This window comes from Gossypium hirsutum, chromosome A12 (assembly GCF_007990345.1).
Source record: "Gossypium hirsutum isolate 1008001.06 chromosome A12, Gossypium_hirsutum_v2.1, whole genome shotgun sequence".
NCBI classification, from domain to species: Eukaryota; Viridiplantae; Streptophyta; class Magnoliopsida; order Malvales; family Malvaceae; genus Gossypium; species Gossypium hirsutum.
Window position 1 is genome coordinate 4,635,616 of NC_053435.1, and position 16,874 is coordinate 4,652,489.

At 35.8% G+C, this 16,874-nt stretch overlaps 3 protein-coding genes across 4 annotated transcripts; 2 read left to right on the forward strand and 1 right to left on the reverse strand.

Moving 5' to 3' along the window:
* Positions 1-1,608: 1,608 nt before the first annotated feature.
* On the reverse strand, positions 1,609-3,195 carry LOC107921288 (uncharacterized). Its single transcript, XM_016851166.1, has 2 exons — positions 2,375-3,195; positions 1,609-2,281 (listed from the first exon to the last, which is right to left on the reverse strand). Exons 1-2 carry the CDS (start codon positions 3,193-3,195, stop codon positions 1,609-1,611), a joined length of 1,494 nt encoding a protein of 497 aa, XP_016706655.1.
* Positions 3,196-9,132: 5,937 nt separating this feature from the next.
* Positions 9,133-13,411, forward strand: LOC107932245 (cold-regulated 413 plasma membrane protein 1). 2 transcript variants are annotated; one of them, XM_041082522.1, is made up of 5 exons: positions 9,133-9,344; positions 9,596-12,096; positions 12,520-12,627; positions 12,709-12,779; positions 12,909-13,411. In XM_041082522.1, exons 2-5 carry the CDS (start codon positions 11,918-11,920, stop codon positions 13,160-13,162), a joined length of 612 nt encoding a protein of 203 aa, XP_040938456.1. In that variant the 5' UTR covers positions 9,133-9,344; positions 9,596-11,917; the 3' UTR covers positions 13,163-13,411. The 2 variants fall into 2 exon arrangements, with proteins under 2 accessions (XP_040938456.1, XP_040938457.1); XM_041082523.1 differs by having other exon boundaries at positions 9,177-9,344; positions 11,885-12,096.
* A 127-nt stretch (positions 13,412-13,538) lies between these two features.
* Positions 13,539-15,703, forward strand: LOC107932236 (uncharacterized). Its single transcript, XM_016864203.2, has one exon. The coding sequence runs from the start codon at positions 14,871-14,873 to the stop codon at positions 15,588-15,590; it is 720 nt and encodes a 239-aa protein (XP_016719692.1). The 5' UTR covers positions 13,539-14,870; the 3' UTR covers positions 15,591-15,703.
* Positions 15,704-16,874: the final 1,171 nt, after the last annotated feature.

Here is a 16,874-nt window from a genome sequence, read left to right on the forward strand (position 1 = left end):
TTTTCGAGTCCCTTTTCAAGCAATGCTCTTTTTTTCTACCATCAGTCATAAGCTCATCCTCATAGCTTCGGATATTTCCAGTATTAGGATATTGCCTCCTTCGATAATGAAAGTCGCATTGACAAATTTCAATGACTGAAAGGAACATTCAATTGCTTCATCATCATTCTCGATGTACGACGCATCACTAGTAATAGATGCGATAATGTCCTCCTCTGCATTTATGGTTATTAGTCGACCCTCCGTTACCAACTTCAGCTTCTGGTGCAATGATGATGGTACTGCTTCAGCTGAGTGAGTCCAAGACCTCCCTAGTAAACAATTATAAGAGGTCCTGAAGTCTATCACGAGAAACTCTACCTCGTACGTGTTGGGTCCGATCAGAAGGGGGATCTCAATCCTACCAATCACTTTCCTTTCGGTGCCATCGAACGCTCTCACTATTTTCTGACATGTCTTCATATGAGAGCTATCTATAGGTAACCTATTCAATCTGGACAGGGACAAGACATTTAGTGCTGACCCATTATCAATTAATACTCCCGGTAGTGTATACCCTTTGCACCAGGTAGTGATGTGCAAAGCCTTAGTGGACACCATGCCACCTAACCATATCTCATCATCGCTGAAAGAAATGAAGTTATTGACACTTATATTGCTGGCAAGACGGTCTAGCTTGTTCACTAATATGTCTTTAGCGACATAGGTTTCATTCAACACATTCATCAACGCATTACGGTGTACATCTAAATTTTGGAGCAAAGCTAGCACCGATGTACGTGCTGGCCACTTGTGCAACTGTTTCATAACACTATACTCACTGTGTTTTAGGAACTTCAAAATTTTTTTAGCTTCATGCTCAGTTACCGGTTCATTAACCAGTGGTTTTGTCCTCTCTTCCCCCTGTTCAGACATCAAAGATTTTTCTTTTACAAGTTTAACTTTCGTATCTAGCGTGCTGATCGGCCTCCCCTCTCTTGATGACGTCACATTACAATTATAATTCCAAGGCACCCTTTTGCTATCATTGTAAGGAAAAGCCACAAGTTTCGGAATCATAAGTCTTGGTGCCATTCTTACTCCAGCTTCATTAATTCTCGATTGTGAAATGATCACCACTGGGTGATTTATCTCACAGACCCTCTCTATCAACCCCTCTTCTGAGATCAGCCCATCCTCAGATAGGGTGTTGATGCTCAAATTGCCCATCAAATCTTCGGCTATCCCTTCTCTTGTCTTTTCTGATTCAAGATGAATAATTCCTCCTGACACGAATGTACTGGATTTGTGGAGAAAGGTCATCGACTCCTACTTGACCTCTATCCCACTCAATTGTGCCCTCCGTCTATCCTGTTTCCTATCCAACTCTTCATTCCTTTGTATGGCGTCTGGCCTATACCCCAAACTAAAACGATCCCGCTTGCCAGCTAAACCCGATACTTCGACCCGTCTATGGAGGTATCTTTCGAATCCCCTTCTAGGTAATGCTCTTTTTTTCTACCATCAGTCGTAAGCTCATCCTCGTAGCTTTGAAAATTTTCGGTATTGGAATCTTGCCTCATTCAATAATGAAAGTCGTATTGACAAATTCCAATGACAGAAAAAACACTAAATTGCTTCATCATCGTTCTCGATGTACAACGCATCACTAGTAACAGATGCGATAATGTCCTCCTCTACACTTATGGTTATTAGTTGACCCTTCGTTACCAACTTCAGCTTCTGGTGCAATGATGATAGTACTGCTTCCGCTGAGTGAATCCAAGGCCTCCCCAGTAAATAATTATAAAAGGGCCTGATGTCCATCACGAGAAAGTCTACCTCGTACGTGTTGGGTCCGATCAGAAAGGGGATCTTAATCCTACCCATCACTTTCCTCTCGGTGCCATCGAACGCTCTCACTATGTTCCGACATGTTTTCATATAAGAGCTATCTATGGGTAACCTATTTAATCTGGACAGGGGCAAGACATTCAGTGCCGACCCATTATCAATTAATACCCCCGGTAGTGTATACCCTTTGCACCGAGTAGTGATGTGCAAAGCCTTGGTGGACCCTATGCCACCTGACAGTATCTCATCATCGCTGAAAGAAATAAAGTTATCGACACTTATATTGCTGGCAAGACGGTCTAACTTGTTCACCGATATGTCTTCAGCGACATAGGTTTCATTCAACACCTTCATCAATGAATTACGGTGTACCTCCAAATTTTGGAGCAAAGCTAGTACCGATGTGCGTGCTGGCTGCTTGTGTAACTGTTCTACAACACTATACTCACTGTGTTTTAGGAACTTCAAAAATTCTTTAGCTTCATCCTTAGTTACCAGTTAATTAACCAGTGGTTTTGTCCTCTCTTCCTCCTATTCAAACATCAAAGATTTCTCTTTTACAGGTTCAAATTTAGTATCTAGTGTGCTGATCGGCCTCCTCTCTCCTGATGACATCACATTATAATTATAATTCCAATGCACCATTTTGCTATCATTGTAAGGAAAAGCCACAGGTTTCTGAATCACAACTCTTGACGCCATTCTTACTCCAGCTTCATTGATTCTCGGTCGTGAAATGATCACAATTGGGAGATTAATCTCACAGACCCTCTCTATCAGCCCCTCCTCCGAGGTGCATATATCTTCCTCCTCAGCAAACTCAAAGAACTCCAACTCTTTATTGTCCATTAAACCCTGTACTAGGGTTCTGAATTCATCGCATGTTTCAATCTCATGGTCCTCCTTTCTGTGGAACTCACAATAGTTCCCTGTTTCTCGGGATCTGCTTCTAAAGTCTCGAATGATTAAACCTCTCTCCATCATTTTCTTTAAAACCTCTATCATTGGGGTTTTCACTTTTGCCACATTCAACTTAATTCTTTTCCCCTCATTATCAGTTATTGCGTTTACCCTATTGTTAGTATAATTAAGTAAAAGATTTCCTACTCCAGGTGCATCGTCAAACTTCATAATGCCCATGTCGATGAGCCTTTCGAATAGTTTTTTGAAAGAGAGGTAATTCTCTATCGAGTGTCCCATTGTTCTCGCATGGTATTCACATTGAGTACTTGCATCGCACCATTTGGGATATTGGAGTTGCAACGGTTTTAAGAAGACACGGGATACGATGTGCGCATCAAATAGACCTTTGTACAGCTCCCGGTATGTTATTGGAATAGGAGTAAACCAGAGCTTCTCCATGCTTTGTTTTGTATTGGGCTCCTGTCTTGGTGAAGCTTGCTATCGCGTGGTCACTGTTTTCGGTTGATTTACTGTGATCGATTTTGCATAACCCACACTCACATTGCCAACTTTGCTTTCTTTCTTCTTCGGGGCTGACGTCCTGGTGCTTTCCCCAGCCTTTATCTTCCCACACTTTATCGTATTCTCTATCATTTCACCAGGCATCACTATGTTCGTGAAACTCTTAGTTGCGCTGCCCAACATGTGATTAATGAAGGGTGCTTTCAAGGTATTAATGAAGAGGATAGTCGTTTCTATTTCCAGCAGTGGCGGTTGACCTTGTGTAGCAACTTCTCTCCACCTATGAGCATATTGCCTGAAACTTTCACTCGACTTTTTCTTCATATTCTACAACGTGATCCTATCAGGCGCTATATCCGTCACATAGCCATACTGCTTCATGAAGGCCTGTGCTAAGTCCCTTTATGATTTGACTTGGGTGCGATACAACTGATTGTACCATTTGGCCATAGCCCCAGTCAAACTGTCCTGGAAACAATGAATTAATAGTTGATCATTATTGACATGACCAGTCATTCTCCGACAAAACATCGTGATGTGGGCCTCAGGGCAGCTAGTACCGTTGTACTTTTCAAACTCCAGCATTTTGAACTTTGGAGGAAATACTAGGTCTAGAACCAAACTTAACCCCTTAACGTCCATTCCACACTGATAATCAGTATTTTTCAGCACCTTGAACTTCTCCACTAGCCATTTGTATCGGTCTTGCAGCTACTTTCGGAGTCCTCATTTTTCCTTTTCTACCTCTGCCATTTCATCAAATGTGAGGATAGTAGGATTTACCCGGTCATCCTTGGGTTTAGAACACAAGGCTATCGAAAAATTCATCGGTGCCGAAATACTAGCTTGATAATGTGGTTTGATACTGACGGACACCCTTTGCGGTGGTACTGGAGTATCTTTTGGGGTGAACCCTGACGGGTAAGCAAAGATCTCACTATCGTCCTCAGCATTGATTATGGGACTCTTCTCTTTTTCTGTCTTCCCGACTAATAACTGGGTCAATTGGCTCATCATATTCTTTTGTGATTCCAGCATTTGATCCTTCATATCTTGCTGAATCTTGGCCAGTTGTTCTCGCATCTACGCTTGCATTTGTTCCTACATCTCTTTCTATATTTGTTCCAATTTCTCCAGCCTTTGATCCATAGCTTTGGTTTTTTTCCGTGTGTAGTATTGATGTTCCAGGGTAACTATAACACAATTTTAAATTAATTAAGGTTTTTTTTAAATTTAATACACATGATGCGATGAAATGCAAATACATGAGATGAATGCAAAACTAAAAGGACGTCGATTCTGATCCAATTCCATTTAGAAACTTTCTTAGAAAACAAAATCCTTTACATAAAACAGGTTATATATACGACTTTGCCTTAATACTTAAAGTTTTAACTTTCTTAATAAGGCAAGCCAGCTCGCGACCCCGATCTGACTCTAACTCATACTTTACACTTAGCACATTAGTCTGAATCGCTAAGGTCTGTAAATGATCGGCCACTTCTCGAATCTGAGCCACGGCTTCTCCCATGATATGATCTCTATCCCTGACTTGGTCCTGCGATCGGCAGAGCTGTTCATTCTACTGCTCATTATTCGACTCAAGGAATTCAATACGAAGTTCACAGTTCTGTAATGTAGACTTGAGCTCTTCTACTTTCCCTTTCAAATCCTCGACCTTGTTCAGTCTGGCTCTTAATTCAATGTAGGAGTTACAACCACGGTGCTGATTCAGTGTCTTTTCTAGCTCCGCTACCCGAGCTACGAACGTTTCCTTCTCATCTTGGCCCTCAGCCAAGCTATTCTTTAAGGTGTTTTCACGTGCTCGGGCATCATGGAATCTCTTCTCCCACTAATCAGCTCTAGCTTTTTCTTCTTGCATTTCTTGTCGCCACTACTCTAACGTCTTTCCTAATCCAGCAGTTCTCATCAACATCCGCAACTTCTTGTAATCGGTCTTCAAACTGTCTAATTCTTCTTCGGCCTTCCTCTTTCCCTTTCTTAAATTCTCGGCCTTCAGTTTCTGGACATCGGCGTCTAACCTCGGATGTAACTTTTCCTCCTCCAATTACTCTATTTTCTTCCCTAACTCCGAATTTTTTTTCAAAGTCTTGTTTGATGATTTCTAGCTCGGAGGGGATTACTTGCAAGTATTTTTCCATTGATTGAACACCCTTTAAATTCGGCCCAGGGACATTATTGTTGATCCTTTTACTCAACCACTCATTGTATTTAAAAGTCATCATTGGTCCTACAGCTAATCTCTTCATCCGGCGTATCTATTTCCAAGCATCAGAAATCTCTCGAACCCTCTTCTTATAATTGTTCTCCCTATACGAGAACTCACTCTAGGCTAGTCCATATGTCATCGGTATAAACTGCCTTGACCTGTATTATCTTAAAACGAGCAAAGGGACATATCCAACGGCTCCCCAAATTCCAGGTAAAAGTACCCAATCAAAACTCCCACACCAATAGAGAATCTCATCTGGAACCAACGAATGAGCTCTCCACTCGACGTCTTCTTCCTGGAGATTTCGAATGAGCGCGATCCAATTCTCCTCTGATATATCATCTCTCCTGGACGTGGCTATTATCTCTTTTAACGGGGAGTAATTCTCAGAGAAAACCCGATAAGAAACTTTATCCACCTTCTAGAAATGGATGTAGAACCAAGCTAACAATAATTGCGCGCACCCTATAAATCTGCCTTCTCCTGCCTTCCGACATGCACTCAAGGATCTGAATGTCTCTGCTAGAATTACTGGCACTGGTGTGGCTCTTTTGTCAAGTCGATCAAATAACTCGGCAACTGCTTCATCTATATGCCTTAAAGCTTTGGGGAAAATTACCAAACCATAGATACTCAAGGCGAAGATGTCAACCTTCTTCTTAATATCTAGATGTGCTACGATCAGATCCCTCAAACTCACCCAATGAATACATTTACCGTCACCCTTTTGCTGAATTAGGGCTATAATCCACTGTTCACTCATCCCAGTGATACTCATTAATTTCTTTACAAAATGTTAGGCATTAGCAGCCTTAGAATAAGCTCTATCGACTTAAACCTTTGGACAATGAAGCGAAGCTGTATACTCCTCCACAGTAGGCATCAAGTCTACCTTCCCGAAAGTGAAACAACTATACGCAAGATTCCAAAACTGAGTTATGGCCCGGAACAAGTTTTTGTCTACCTTAATGTCGAACAGGTAGGGTAGGTCGCCGAAATTTTGATAAAACAGTACTGGCCCATATATCCCTTAATTCCTGGAGCTCATTCCGTGTCACGCTGATATGGGTGAAGTCCCACAATTCTGATATATATCACTCAGCCAGGCTATCCCCTTTCTCAAGTTGCATTTTTTCTGACCATATACGGGTAGCCGCATTATCTTCTACTTTATCAAGGAATTCATTCTCCATAGCAAGCTCTCCAACTTAGTAACTGAATAAGAATCGACACCTCCCTAAATATGAAATGATATGCAATTATGGCCACATCAAAACACAACGAGTTAGTACCGAATAATAAAATGCAAAGCAAATAGAAAATAGTCAAACACTTATCTAGGTAACCACTAAGGTTCAACATAGCTCTATCTAGAGTGAACTCCTAGGGTTCACTATATGTGGCACGGTTCTAAAGAAAAGGGTACCTGAACCAGCAGGTTCCTCAATCCTCACCCATTATAGGCTCATACGGATTGAGTTCAGTTCAGGGGGACACATTTCCCTATGCCTATGCGGAGGTGAAAACCTCACGAAGACATATGTACGAATGTATCTCGGAAGCAGTCCACTTGCCCATGTGGAGGTGAAAACCTCACGAAGGTATAGTTTCTCACTCCCATTTAAAAGGTGCGACCACGACGGTCATGCAAGATGATGCAAGAATATCCTTAAATCACAACAAACACATGACATAACATCAACAAATGAGACAAAAGAAGCATGATTTTTCAAATCAAATTTTCAAATTTTCGACAAAAGGACAGAAAATAATCAATTTTACGGCTTGACTCTCTTATTAGTCCCCAGTGGAGTCGTCAAGCTGTTGAAACCATTTTTTTTAAAAAAAACGGGGATCGACTTTAAAATGAGGTATGGAGTCGCCACCAATCCTTTTTGTTTAGGTGTGATCGAGTCACCCTATGATCGATCATTTTAATAAAGCATTTTGATTGATTAAAACAACGTTTTTTTTGGTTTACGAAAAATTAGAAAACGGGTTCAGGAGTCGATTACGCGCGAGGAAAGATTAGCACCCTCGCAACGCCCTAAATTGATACTGTATTGATCAATTGATATCCTAATGTTGAAAATTTGGAAAAATATTTTAAAACGCAATTCCTTTAAAACGTTTAGATATCTTGAACTGGATATTGAGATTCTCTCACTCAGAAGGAATAAAATATCATATCCATCACGATAGGACACAACATTTCGAACTCTCGATACAAGATCATCTCATGATTTCCAAAACTCATGCACTTGAAATTTGAAAAGGATATTTGGCTATTTGGCCAAACGGTAAATCGAAACCCAACACGATTGGACACGATTTGTCAAATTTCCAGATACGAAATATTGCCTCATTTTAATTTAAGAAAGCATAGATGAAATTTCAAAAGGATATTCTGTATTTTAGTCGAATGAAAAAAATCGAAACCCAACACGATTGGGCACGATCTCTCAAACTCCCAAACACAAAATATTGCCTCGTTTTAATTTAAGAAAACATGGACAAAATTTCACAAGGATATTCCATATTTCAGTTGAATGAAAAAAAAAAGTCGAAACCCAGCACGATTGGGCACGATCTCTCAGACTTCCGAACACGAAATATTTCCTTACGTTGAGAGAGTTTTTTAAAACACGAGTGGTTATAAAATGAATGAAAATAAAAATAATATATAGAAAATAATAATTGATGAGAATGCTTAAAAATATGGTAAAATAGGGCCTTTAAAAGAAATAGATGGTATATAAATAAATTCTTAAGAAAATACAACTATGAAACAACATGAGATTTATAATCTACGTAGATAAAGCTAATATAAAATTTGTGTATGTAATAATATATAAAGGTGACCTAATTGAATATCATACATAATTTTAAGACTACATGATATGAAAGATTTTTTAAAACAATAAGAATAACGAAAAAATAATAGTAATATTAAAGAACCACTATAGCATATAAAAAATAATAGTAAAAAAAATAGTAAAAATAATAATAATAGAAATAGTAATAATAATGTATATAAATAATTAATAGTAATAAAAATAATAATGAAAATAGTAATGATAATAATAATATATAATAGTAATGATAATAGCAATAATATATAATAGCAAGAATAATAATAATAATGATAATATATTAGCGATCCAATGTTGAAAAGCATGTAAAGATATCAAATAGTGAACAAAAACAAAATAATAATAATGGAAGTAATGCGATAAGTAAATAAAATATTTAATAAACACAAAAAAAAATTGAAAGTAATTGGAGTTGTAAAAGGCTTGGGATTTAATCATAATCAAAACAAAATATGGGGTGCAAATCATAAAATGCAAAGAAATAACAAATCATGAACTGGGACCAAAGTAGACGCGCGTGCAAAGGGGAAGGACTGATAGGGAAAATATCCCAAGCCCACAAAACGCAGCGTTCAGGCGTGGATTAAAATGAGTTTATGCGCGACATCCAGGGGCAATTTTAAAAAACAAATAAGATTCAAATAGGGCCAAATTAAATCTGGTGCAAATCGGAAGGACTGGGCGCGCAAATTACCCATTTAAGGTAAAAATGCGCAGACCCAGCCTATGAATCGGGTCAACACGCGGGCTTCCTTCCCCTCCCCCCCCAAATGTTGCTGTTTCAAAATTTAAGAAAAACCTTTATTTTATATTTTTTTAAAACATTAAAGAAGCTTTTAGGAAACCCTAAAAGTTTTATATTATTTTCTCCATTCCCTCACTCTCCTTGTTTCCGAGCCGAAAGGCTAGTGTCCAGGCCTTCAACCACCCGCTTGTAATCTGTGAAGCAAGGTCCTCCAGCGGTGCGAGCACAACGCGCGGTAAGCCTCTTTTCCTTTCTCCGATCCTTCGTATGTGCTGTGGACCCAAATGGAAAAAAGAAAAAAAGGAAAAATAGAACAAAATTGCAGCAAATAATCACCTTAGAAATATTCTTGGTCGCTTTTCTACTGATTTTCGTGTGTATTTTGTATTATATTTCGTATTCTATTTCTCTGAAAAAAAACATCCCCATTGTTTTCGAAGGCTTTTATAGCCCTTTTTTACAACTTGTTTTTTGCTTGTTTGCAAGTGCGTGATCGAGCACGTTTCTGACGTGGCGTGGTGGTGTCACGCACGTCGCGGGGAGGTGGTGTCCGGCGCGCGATGCATTTGCTGAAACGGCACAAAAAGGGTTTGGGGGCTAGGGTTTCAAATTTGCCAAAATTGTTTTAAGATTGTGGGCCAATTGGGCCGTAGGTTTTAGTTTGGGTCTGGGTCTTTTTTTGTTGGGTTTGGGCTGCTTGGGTAGTGTTTTTTTATTTTTTGCTTGTGTTTGGTTTTGGTTTTTTAATAGTTTGGGCCGGGCAAGGTTGGGCCATGACACATACTAAAGTAAGGAATGTCACATTAAAATTTCCAATTTCAATCTCTAAGTCTTGCTCAGTGCCACTACCTGAGAACTTAAACATAAACTTTAAGTTAATTGATGTACATGACATTTTCTAAATCCAAAATCATATATCAAAAGAGTCTTGAAATTTTGAGAGTTGATGTTATCCTCATGAAGAAGTACTCTTTATATCTTCTATCTACTTTTTTTCACCTATGCATTAAGTTACGTGAATAGCTTAGTAAGTACCTAATTGAATTTAAAAACTTACCATCCATTTATTCAAACATAATTATAATATTAAAATTAAATCAAATTTACAAGTTATTTATACTATCTATAAATTAATTAACTCATGCATTTTCACTAAATAATATACAAATTATCAAAATAAATTCATTATTCATTTCTATCATTTAATCATATAGTTACCTTCATGTTCACATATATTACAAGAATAATTAACTGATTGTGATCATAATCAGAATTTCGATAACAGAACTCCTAGAGTCCTAGTCCAAAACAGAACTCCTAACCTTTAATAGAACTATGATAACAAACCTCAAAATTCCAACCAACAAACCATATTCCAAAGAACATAAGCATAAATAGAACATGAACAAAACTCCTTCAACCCACCATTATCCTTGTTTCACCAACCCTATTCCCGATTTCAAACCAAATTAACCAATAACCGAAATTTTAAAAAATCATTAACCGACCTCCGATTGAATTAAGTTCAGCCTTTGACCGATTAACCAAATTAGATCAGTTCAGTCGATTAATTCAATTTAACCAAAATTTGAACACCTCTAGTGCTTGTGTCTGGCATCATTCTCTCAATGGAATCATACCCCACGATACGGTGTAAGTAAATTTTTCCATTTGCATAATTATCATCAACCTTATAACATTTGGATTCACAGTCTAAATTGTTTATAGATTTAATTACAAAAACTTATATAAACTCAATTTAAAGAAAGACTTACACTAGATTATATCCCTTTTTATAATACATAAATTAAATAAAAATAATGTTAAATTTATAATATATAACTTTTATAAGGAAGGATTTATAAATTACCCAAAATTTTCATTTCTTATAAATAGCATAAATTTTTACCATAATTCTAGAAAATTATTTGTTTATAAATAAGCTATGATAAAAAAAAAACTATAACATTTTGTTGAATAAGTATATTATATAGCATGGACACATAAATAAATTATGTCTATACTTGTCCATAACTTTTTATAAATAAATATATTATAACATCTTTATAACATGTACATTATTTTTTATAATAATTTTTTTTGTCATATCTTTTAGAATTTTTTTAAGATTTTAATAATATAATTTTTTTATAACTTCATAAAATACACAAATTATTTTTAAAATATAATTTTTAAGTATTTATAATATAATAAATATTTTTTCATAATCATCCTAAACATTCATACATGTTCATATTTATAATGTAATTTTTGTAACTTCTATAAAAATAATTTTTTAAAATTGGTTTTGGAAGTAATTATCTATGTAATTACTCCAATTCTCATCCTCCCCTAAGGAATGGAAAATATAATTAGAGTGTTCCAATTATACGTAATTCGGTGAGACCTACTAATTACAATGGTTAACCAAACATGCTATCCTTGTGTAATTATAAGTAATTACACCTAAATCAAATAATTACTTAATCAAATTATAATTTTTATAGTTAAATAATTAAAATAATAACCTTTCAGTAATAATATATTTTAATTTTAAAAATAAACCTCCAAAAGACTAGAGGAAGGACACGTATTTGGAGTGCAACTTTGATAAGTATCTCAGCGCAGTAGATTCTTGCACGTGTCACAAAAAACCCAAAAATATGGTTCCCAAAAACCCACACAGTCAACTGTTCATCTGTGGCATTGTCTGCTTCCTGTTGTTTTCTCCCCCCAAAAAGTCTCTTTTATTTGGGCATTTTGCTAAACAATTAGTAATCAAGAAGCTGAAGCGAGGGGAGGAAAATAATGGTGGGAAAGAAGAGTTATTTGGCAATGAGGAGTGAGCGAGAAGCAACTGATCTCATCGTATCTGACTTCCAAGATCTAATCTTTGCTACTAAGAAGCTTGCTAACCATGCTATCAAATTGGGTTCTTGGGGATTTGGGACTACCCTTCTTGAATGGATCGCTTCCTTCGCTGCAATGTATGCCACCCTTTCTTTCTTCACTTCTTCATTTTCACATTTTTCACTAGCTTGGCTAACCTATGTTGATCCAATTTATGAGTGAAGAGATTTGAATTTTTGATAGTATAATCGTTGAATTAGATTGAAATTTGAAGCCTTTTCTTTTTTTCCTATTAGAATGGTTACGGATATAAACTTTATATTTTTTTTAGGATTCCATTCATTGGTTCTGCATGTTTTCCTTTTCTGATTCTTTATCATGACTCTGTTTCTCGTGAGTTCTTCCTTTTGTCTGAAAGGTTTCTTGTTTGATATAGACTATACTTAATAACTATAGTGTTATAGTACATAGTATATAGGTTTCTTTACCATGATTTTGGCAAGTAGTTGAAGAATTGGATTGCTTTACAATGTCCTACTACAACCTTGTGGTTGATGCAGTTATCTATTGATATTGGACCGAACAAACTGGAAAACCAATATTCTTACAGCACTGTTAATCCCATACATCTTCTTGAGTCTGCCTTCCTTCCTGTTCAACATCTTGAGGTAAATCCATTCTGCGGGCATCACTCAAACCATGTCTTTTCCTTCCATTTTCTAAATACATATGGTTTGCTCCTCCTTCAGGGGAGAAGTTGGGAAATGGATTGCTCTTATTGCAGTCGTTTTGCGCTTGTTCTTCCCTAGACGTTTCCCAGGTATAATATTTAATCTGATAACCCCGCATAGCACGTATTTGAACATAAGTAATAAACCTACGATTCTTCAAATTGATTGAAAATATGAAGAAAAGTTGCAGTAACCCTTTGAAACCGGAACTGGTGCAGATTGGCTGGAACTTCCTGGAGCATTGATACTTCTAATAGTGGTGGCACCGAGCTTATTTTCAAGCACAATAAGGAACGACTGGATTGGTGTGGTGATATGCCTAGGCATAGCTTGTTATCTACTTCAGGAGCACATCAGAGCATCAGGTGGGTTTCGCAATTCATTCACCAAAGCCAATGGAATATCCAACACAATTGGCATAATTATTCTGTTGGTTTACCCTGCTTGGGCTTTGGTCACTGACATCCTCTAGATTCAGCTCTGCTTCTGGATTGTGTGTGTTTTAGTTTCGTCAAGTTCATGATTTGTTTTTTCTGCACCATTAATTTGTTGAGACGTACCAAAATTCGTTGTTATTGTTGTTCCATAACACTGTTTTACTCTGCTTGCTTTTCTGAATTTGTAACCATACCTTATTTAAAAGACTTTGGAACAGTAATAAGTTATGTTACTATATTTTTAAAGATTTGTAAAAAAATGTAATTATTAATTTCTTTTTTGAGATTTTTTTTATATTTTATATAAATTACCTAATACTGTAAAATTGAATAAGTTGGGAAATTTACCTAAACAATCTCTGGTTTCAATCCCGTGGTGGAACAACATCCATTCTCCATTGTTGCAGGCAAGTAAAATGCTGGAACACCTTGATGGGACTATTGACTTACTAATCACGAGCAGGTATTCCAGCATTCCTCGTATAAGAAATCATTCAACCAAAACAACAATGAGACATAAGAAGCTAACATGACGCTACGATTCATTGTTGACCAAAAGGGTATTGGATTCTTCACCAAATTCTACATTTCATGGAAAAGGGGTTTTCCTTTTAATGCAACAAAAGTATACAAACTAAAAAACCCAACTACTCTCTATCTCTTTGGTAATGAATTAAGTTGATCGAGTAGGCTATGACTGGGACATGGCTTAAGGGTCGTCTAGTGTTGCAAGTGGCTGAGAGATAACTCTATTCCCATACCACTTGGCTAGTTTTCAATAAGTTGTTATTGGAATGTTCATGGCAATAACCTAACAACAGTAAAGAATAAAGTTGCTGAACAAAAATTATAAATAATTGAGGAAGATAGAAATGGAAGCCCTCTCAAGTTTCAACAGATCACTTTAATATTCCCTCCGCCGAATAGGCTGTGAAAGAACAATGAAGAACATAGTAAATTGTCAACTTATTATTATCTTAATCATTAATTAATCTAAGAATAAATTCCATATAATCAATTGCCACATCAGTTTGGAAACAGATCCCAATCATAGAAATGGATATAAATTCTATTAAATAAGAAAAAGGTGCATAAAAGCAGATATCATTATCCTCCAAATCTTGAATTTCAAACAGAAATATTTTTTCAAGACCATCATTCTATGCCTTCTAGCATTAGATTATATGATATCCTGTTCATATCCATAAAAATAAAACAATAACTGGGTTTTAGGATTGAAACATTCCTAGGCTACTTCCACACAATGCTGTTAGATGCTTTACCTTATGTTGGAGAGCTTAAAAATCCCGAAAATAATGCCTTGATGATAATGTTGCTTATGTCTTAAAATCATCTTTTTAAGATGCTAAAATTCTTTATTCCTTTATTGGATCCTTAGGTTTTCAGCAAGTATATGATCCCTCTAGATAAATCTTCCACTCAATCCCTTCATTACTTACCTAATTAATTCATACTTGTTATCTTTTTGCGTAACCATTTTAATAATGTTACTTGATTAAGTGGATCACATAAAAGTGAAAATTCCTATTCTTTTGTGGGACATCACCAAAGATGCCTTATGTTTGCTCTTTCCCTTCAATCACTTACCACCATCTTCAAGCATTTAATTCCCTACTTAGCTTCAGTTTCAAGCCAAATTCACATAATCCTTATTACAAACCTAACTCTAATTTCTTCAGAGACCACTGAAGAGGAAAACAAAAAAAAAAGAAAAAAAGAAATATGAAATACAATGAGATTTCCCATTTCAGCCACCCCCAACACATTCTAAAATTTGAGTACACTGAAGTTCCATTCAAATGTGATGGGTGCAAAGAAGTTGGCATAGGCTCACGTTACCGTTGTTCCTTCTGCGATTTCGATCTCCACATGCACTGTGCCATACCATCCCTTTCGATTTCTCACCCTTTCTACACAAAATGTTCCTTTCAGTTCCTCTCAAGGCCCCCTGGTGACACCCCTCGTTACTGCAATGCCTGCGAAAAGGACGTTACTGGCTTCGTTTATCACTGCAAAACATGTGGATTCGATCTACATCCATGTTGTGCAAAGCTACCAATGGTGTTAGATGATGGAGAAGTGAAACTATATCTGTATAGGAAGGTAAGTTCACCATGTCATAGATGTGGTCGAAAAGGGAGGAGTTGGAGTTACCAGTCAGCTTGCAAAAAGTATAACTTGCATGTGGCGTGTGTTAGGGAAATATTAGTGGAGAATTGGCATGAATTATACTTCGGAGGTGGTAAAGGTTCCAGGAAATTGCAGAGCCAAATTCCAAGCTTGAAGAACACACTTCAAACCGCTCATAAAAGGAGTAAAGGTAAGGTTAAGAAATGTTGTGAAATGGCCGCTTTGGCTTTGCAATTTATAATCTCAGCTGTACTTGGTGATCCAACCGCTCTTATTGCTGGGGTTATTGGAGCTTTGATGTCTAGAGCCTGAAAATATTGTCTGGTTGATGCACTATAATGTTGGTGCCTGTAAAACTAAAACCAAATATAATATCAACAATGTTTACTTTAGTTTCTGTTGTGAATAAATTCTATTTTCTTCAATTTCTTTCCTTTTTTTTTTTAGGTTCAAAGTCTTTATTATGTAAATAATTAAACAACAAAACGTTTGAATTTGTCAAAACTCCAACAATTTTCCTCGTATTAAAGGGGCAAAAATTTAACCAGTAAAAATTAGTGGTGATAATTCGATCGAGTCGAGTCAAAAATTTTCGAGTTAGTCGAGTTGACAAATCCTATTTTAACAACCGAACTCAATTTGAAATTTTTTCTAATCGAATCGAATCGAGTCAAAAATTTTCGAGTCAAATCGAATCGAGTTAACGAATTCTATTATTTATACTTGATGCTGTGTTTAAATGGACTGATTATTTAACTAGTAGACGAAATACAAGATTATTTAACTACATGAACAATATAATGATTTAGTCTTTTAACTTAATGAGTAAACATTTATCAAAACGACGTAGTTTTACTTTTTAACTTAATTGTTTTAAATTTTAACTTTTAATAAAGTAAACATTTATCAAAACTATGTAGTTTTGTCTTTTCTTATTCGGATTTTTGGATAACTCGAATTGTGTAATTCATATTCGAGTTAAACCGAAAAATTTAATTTTTTATTTGAGTTGATCCGAATAACTTGATTAACTCAAATAACTTGAACTATTTAATTCAAAATTTGAATTTTTTATCGAGTTTTTTGAATCGAATTGGATTTTGCTCACCCCTAGTAAAATTATCCTTCCAATTATATTAATTTAAGGCTTAATTTAGTTTTAACAATTACTTAATTTATCCTCTAACATTCCGATTTATTCTTTTAAACGTTAAAAAAATTAATTGAGATATTCAACGAACCATAAATTATCACATGACATGCACTGATATCATGATGATATCATCATTTAAAAAACTTAAAAAAGTATTTTAAAAAAAATTATAAATATATAAATATATGGATAAAATTATAAATATATATTTTAAAAAGTAAGTTTTTCCAATTTTTAAAAATTATTTAAAAAGCTATAAAAAGCTATAAAATATTAGAAAGTGTAAAATATTGTAAAAAATTATAGAAATTATCATAAGACCTATAAGATTGTTAAAAAAAATCATCAAATTTAAAAACTAGTAAAAACTGTTGTATCTTGAAATAAAGTATACATTCGTTAATCAAATTTTAATATAAAAATTATACATCATAATTTGATCA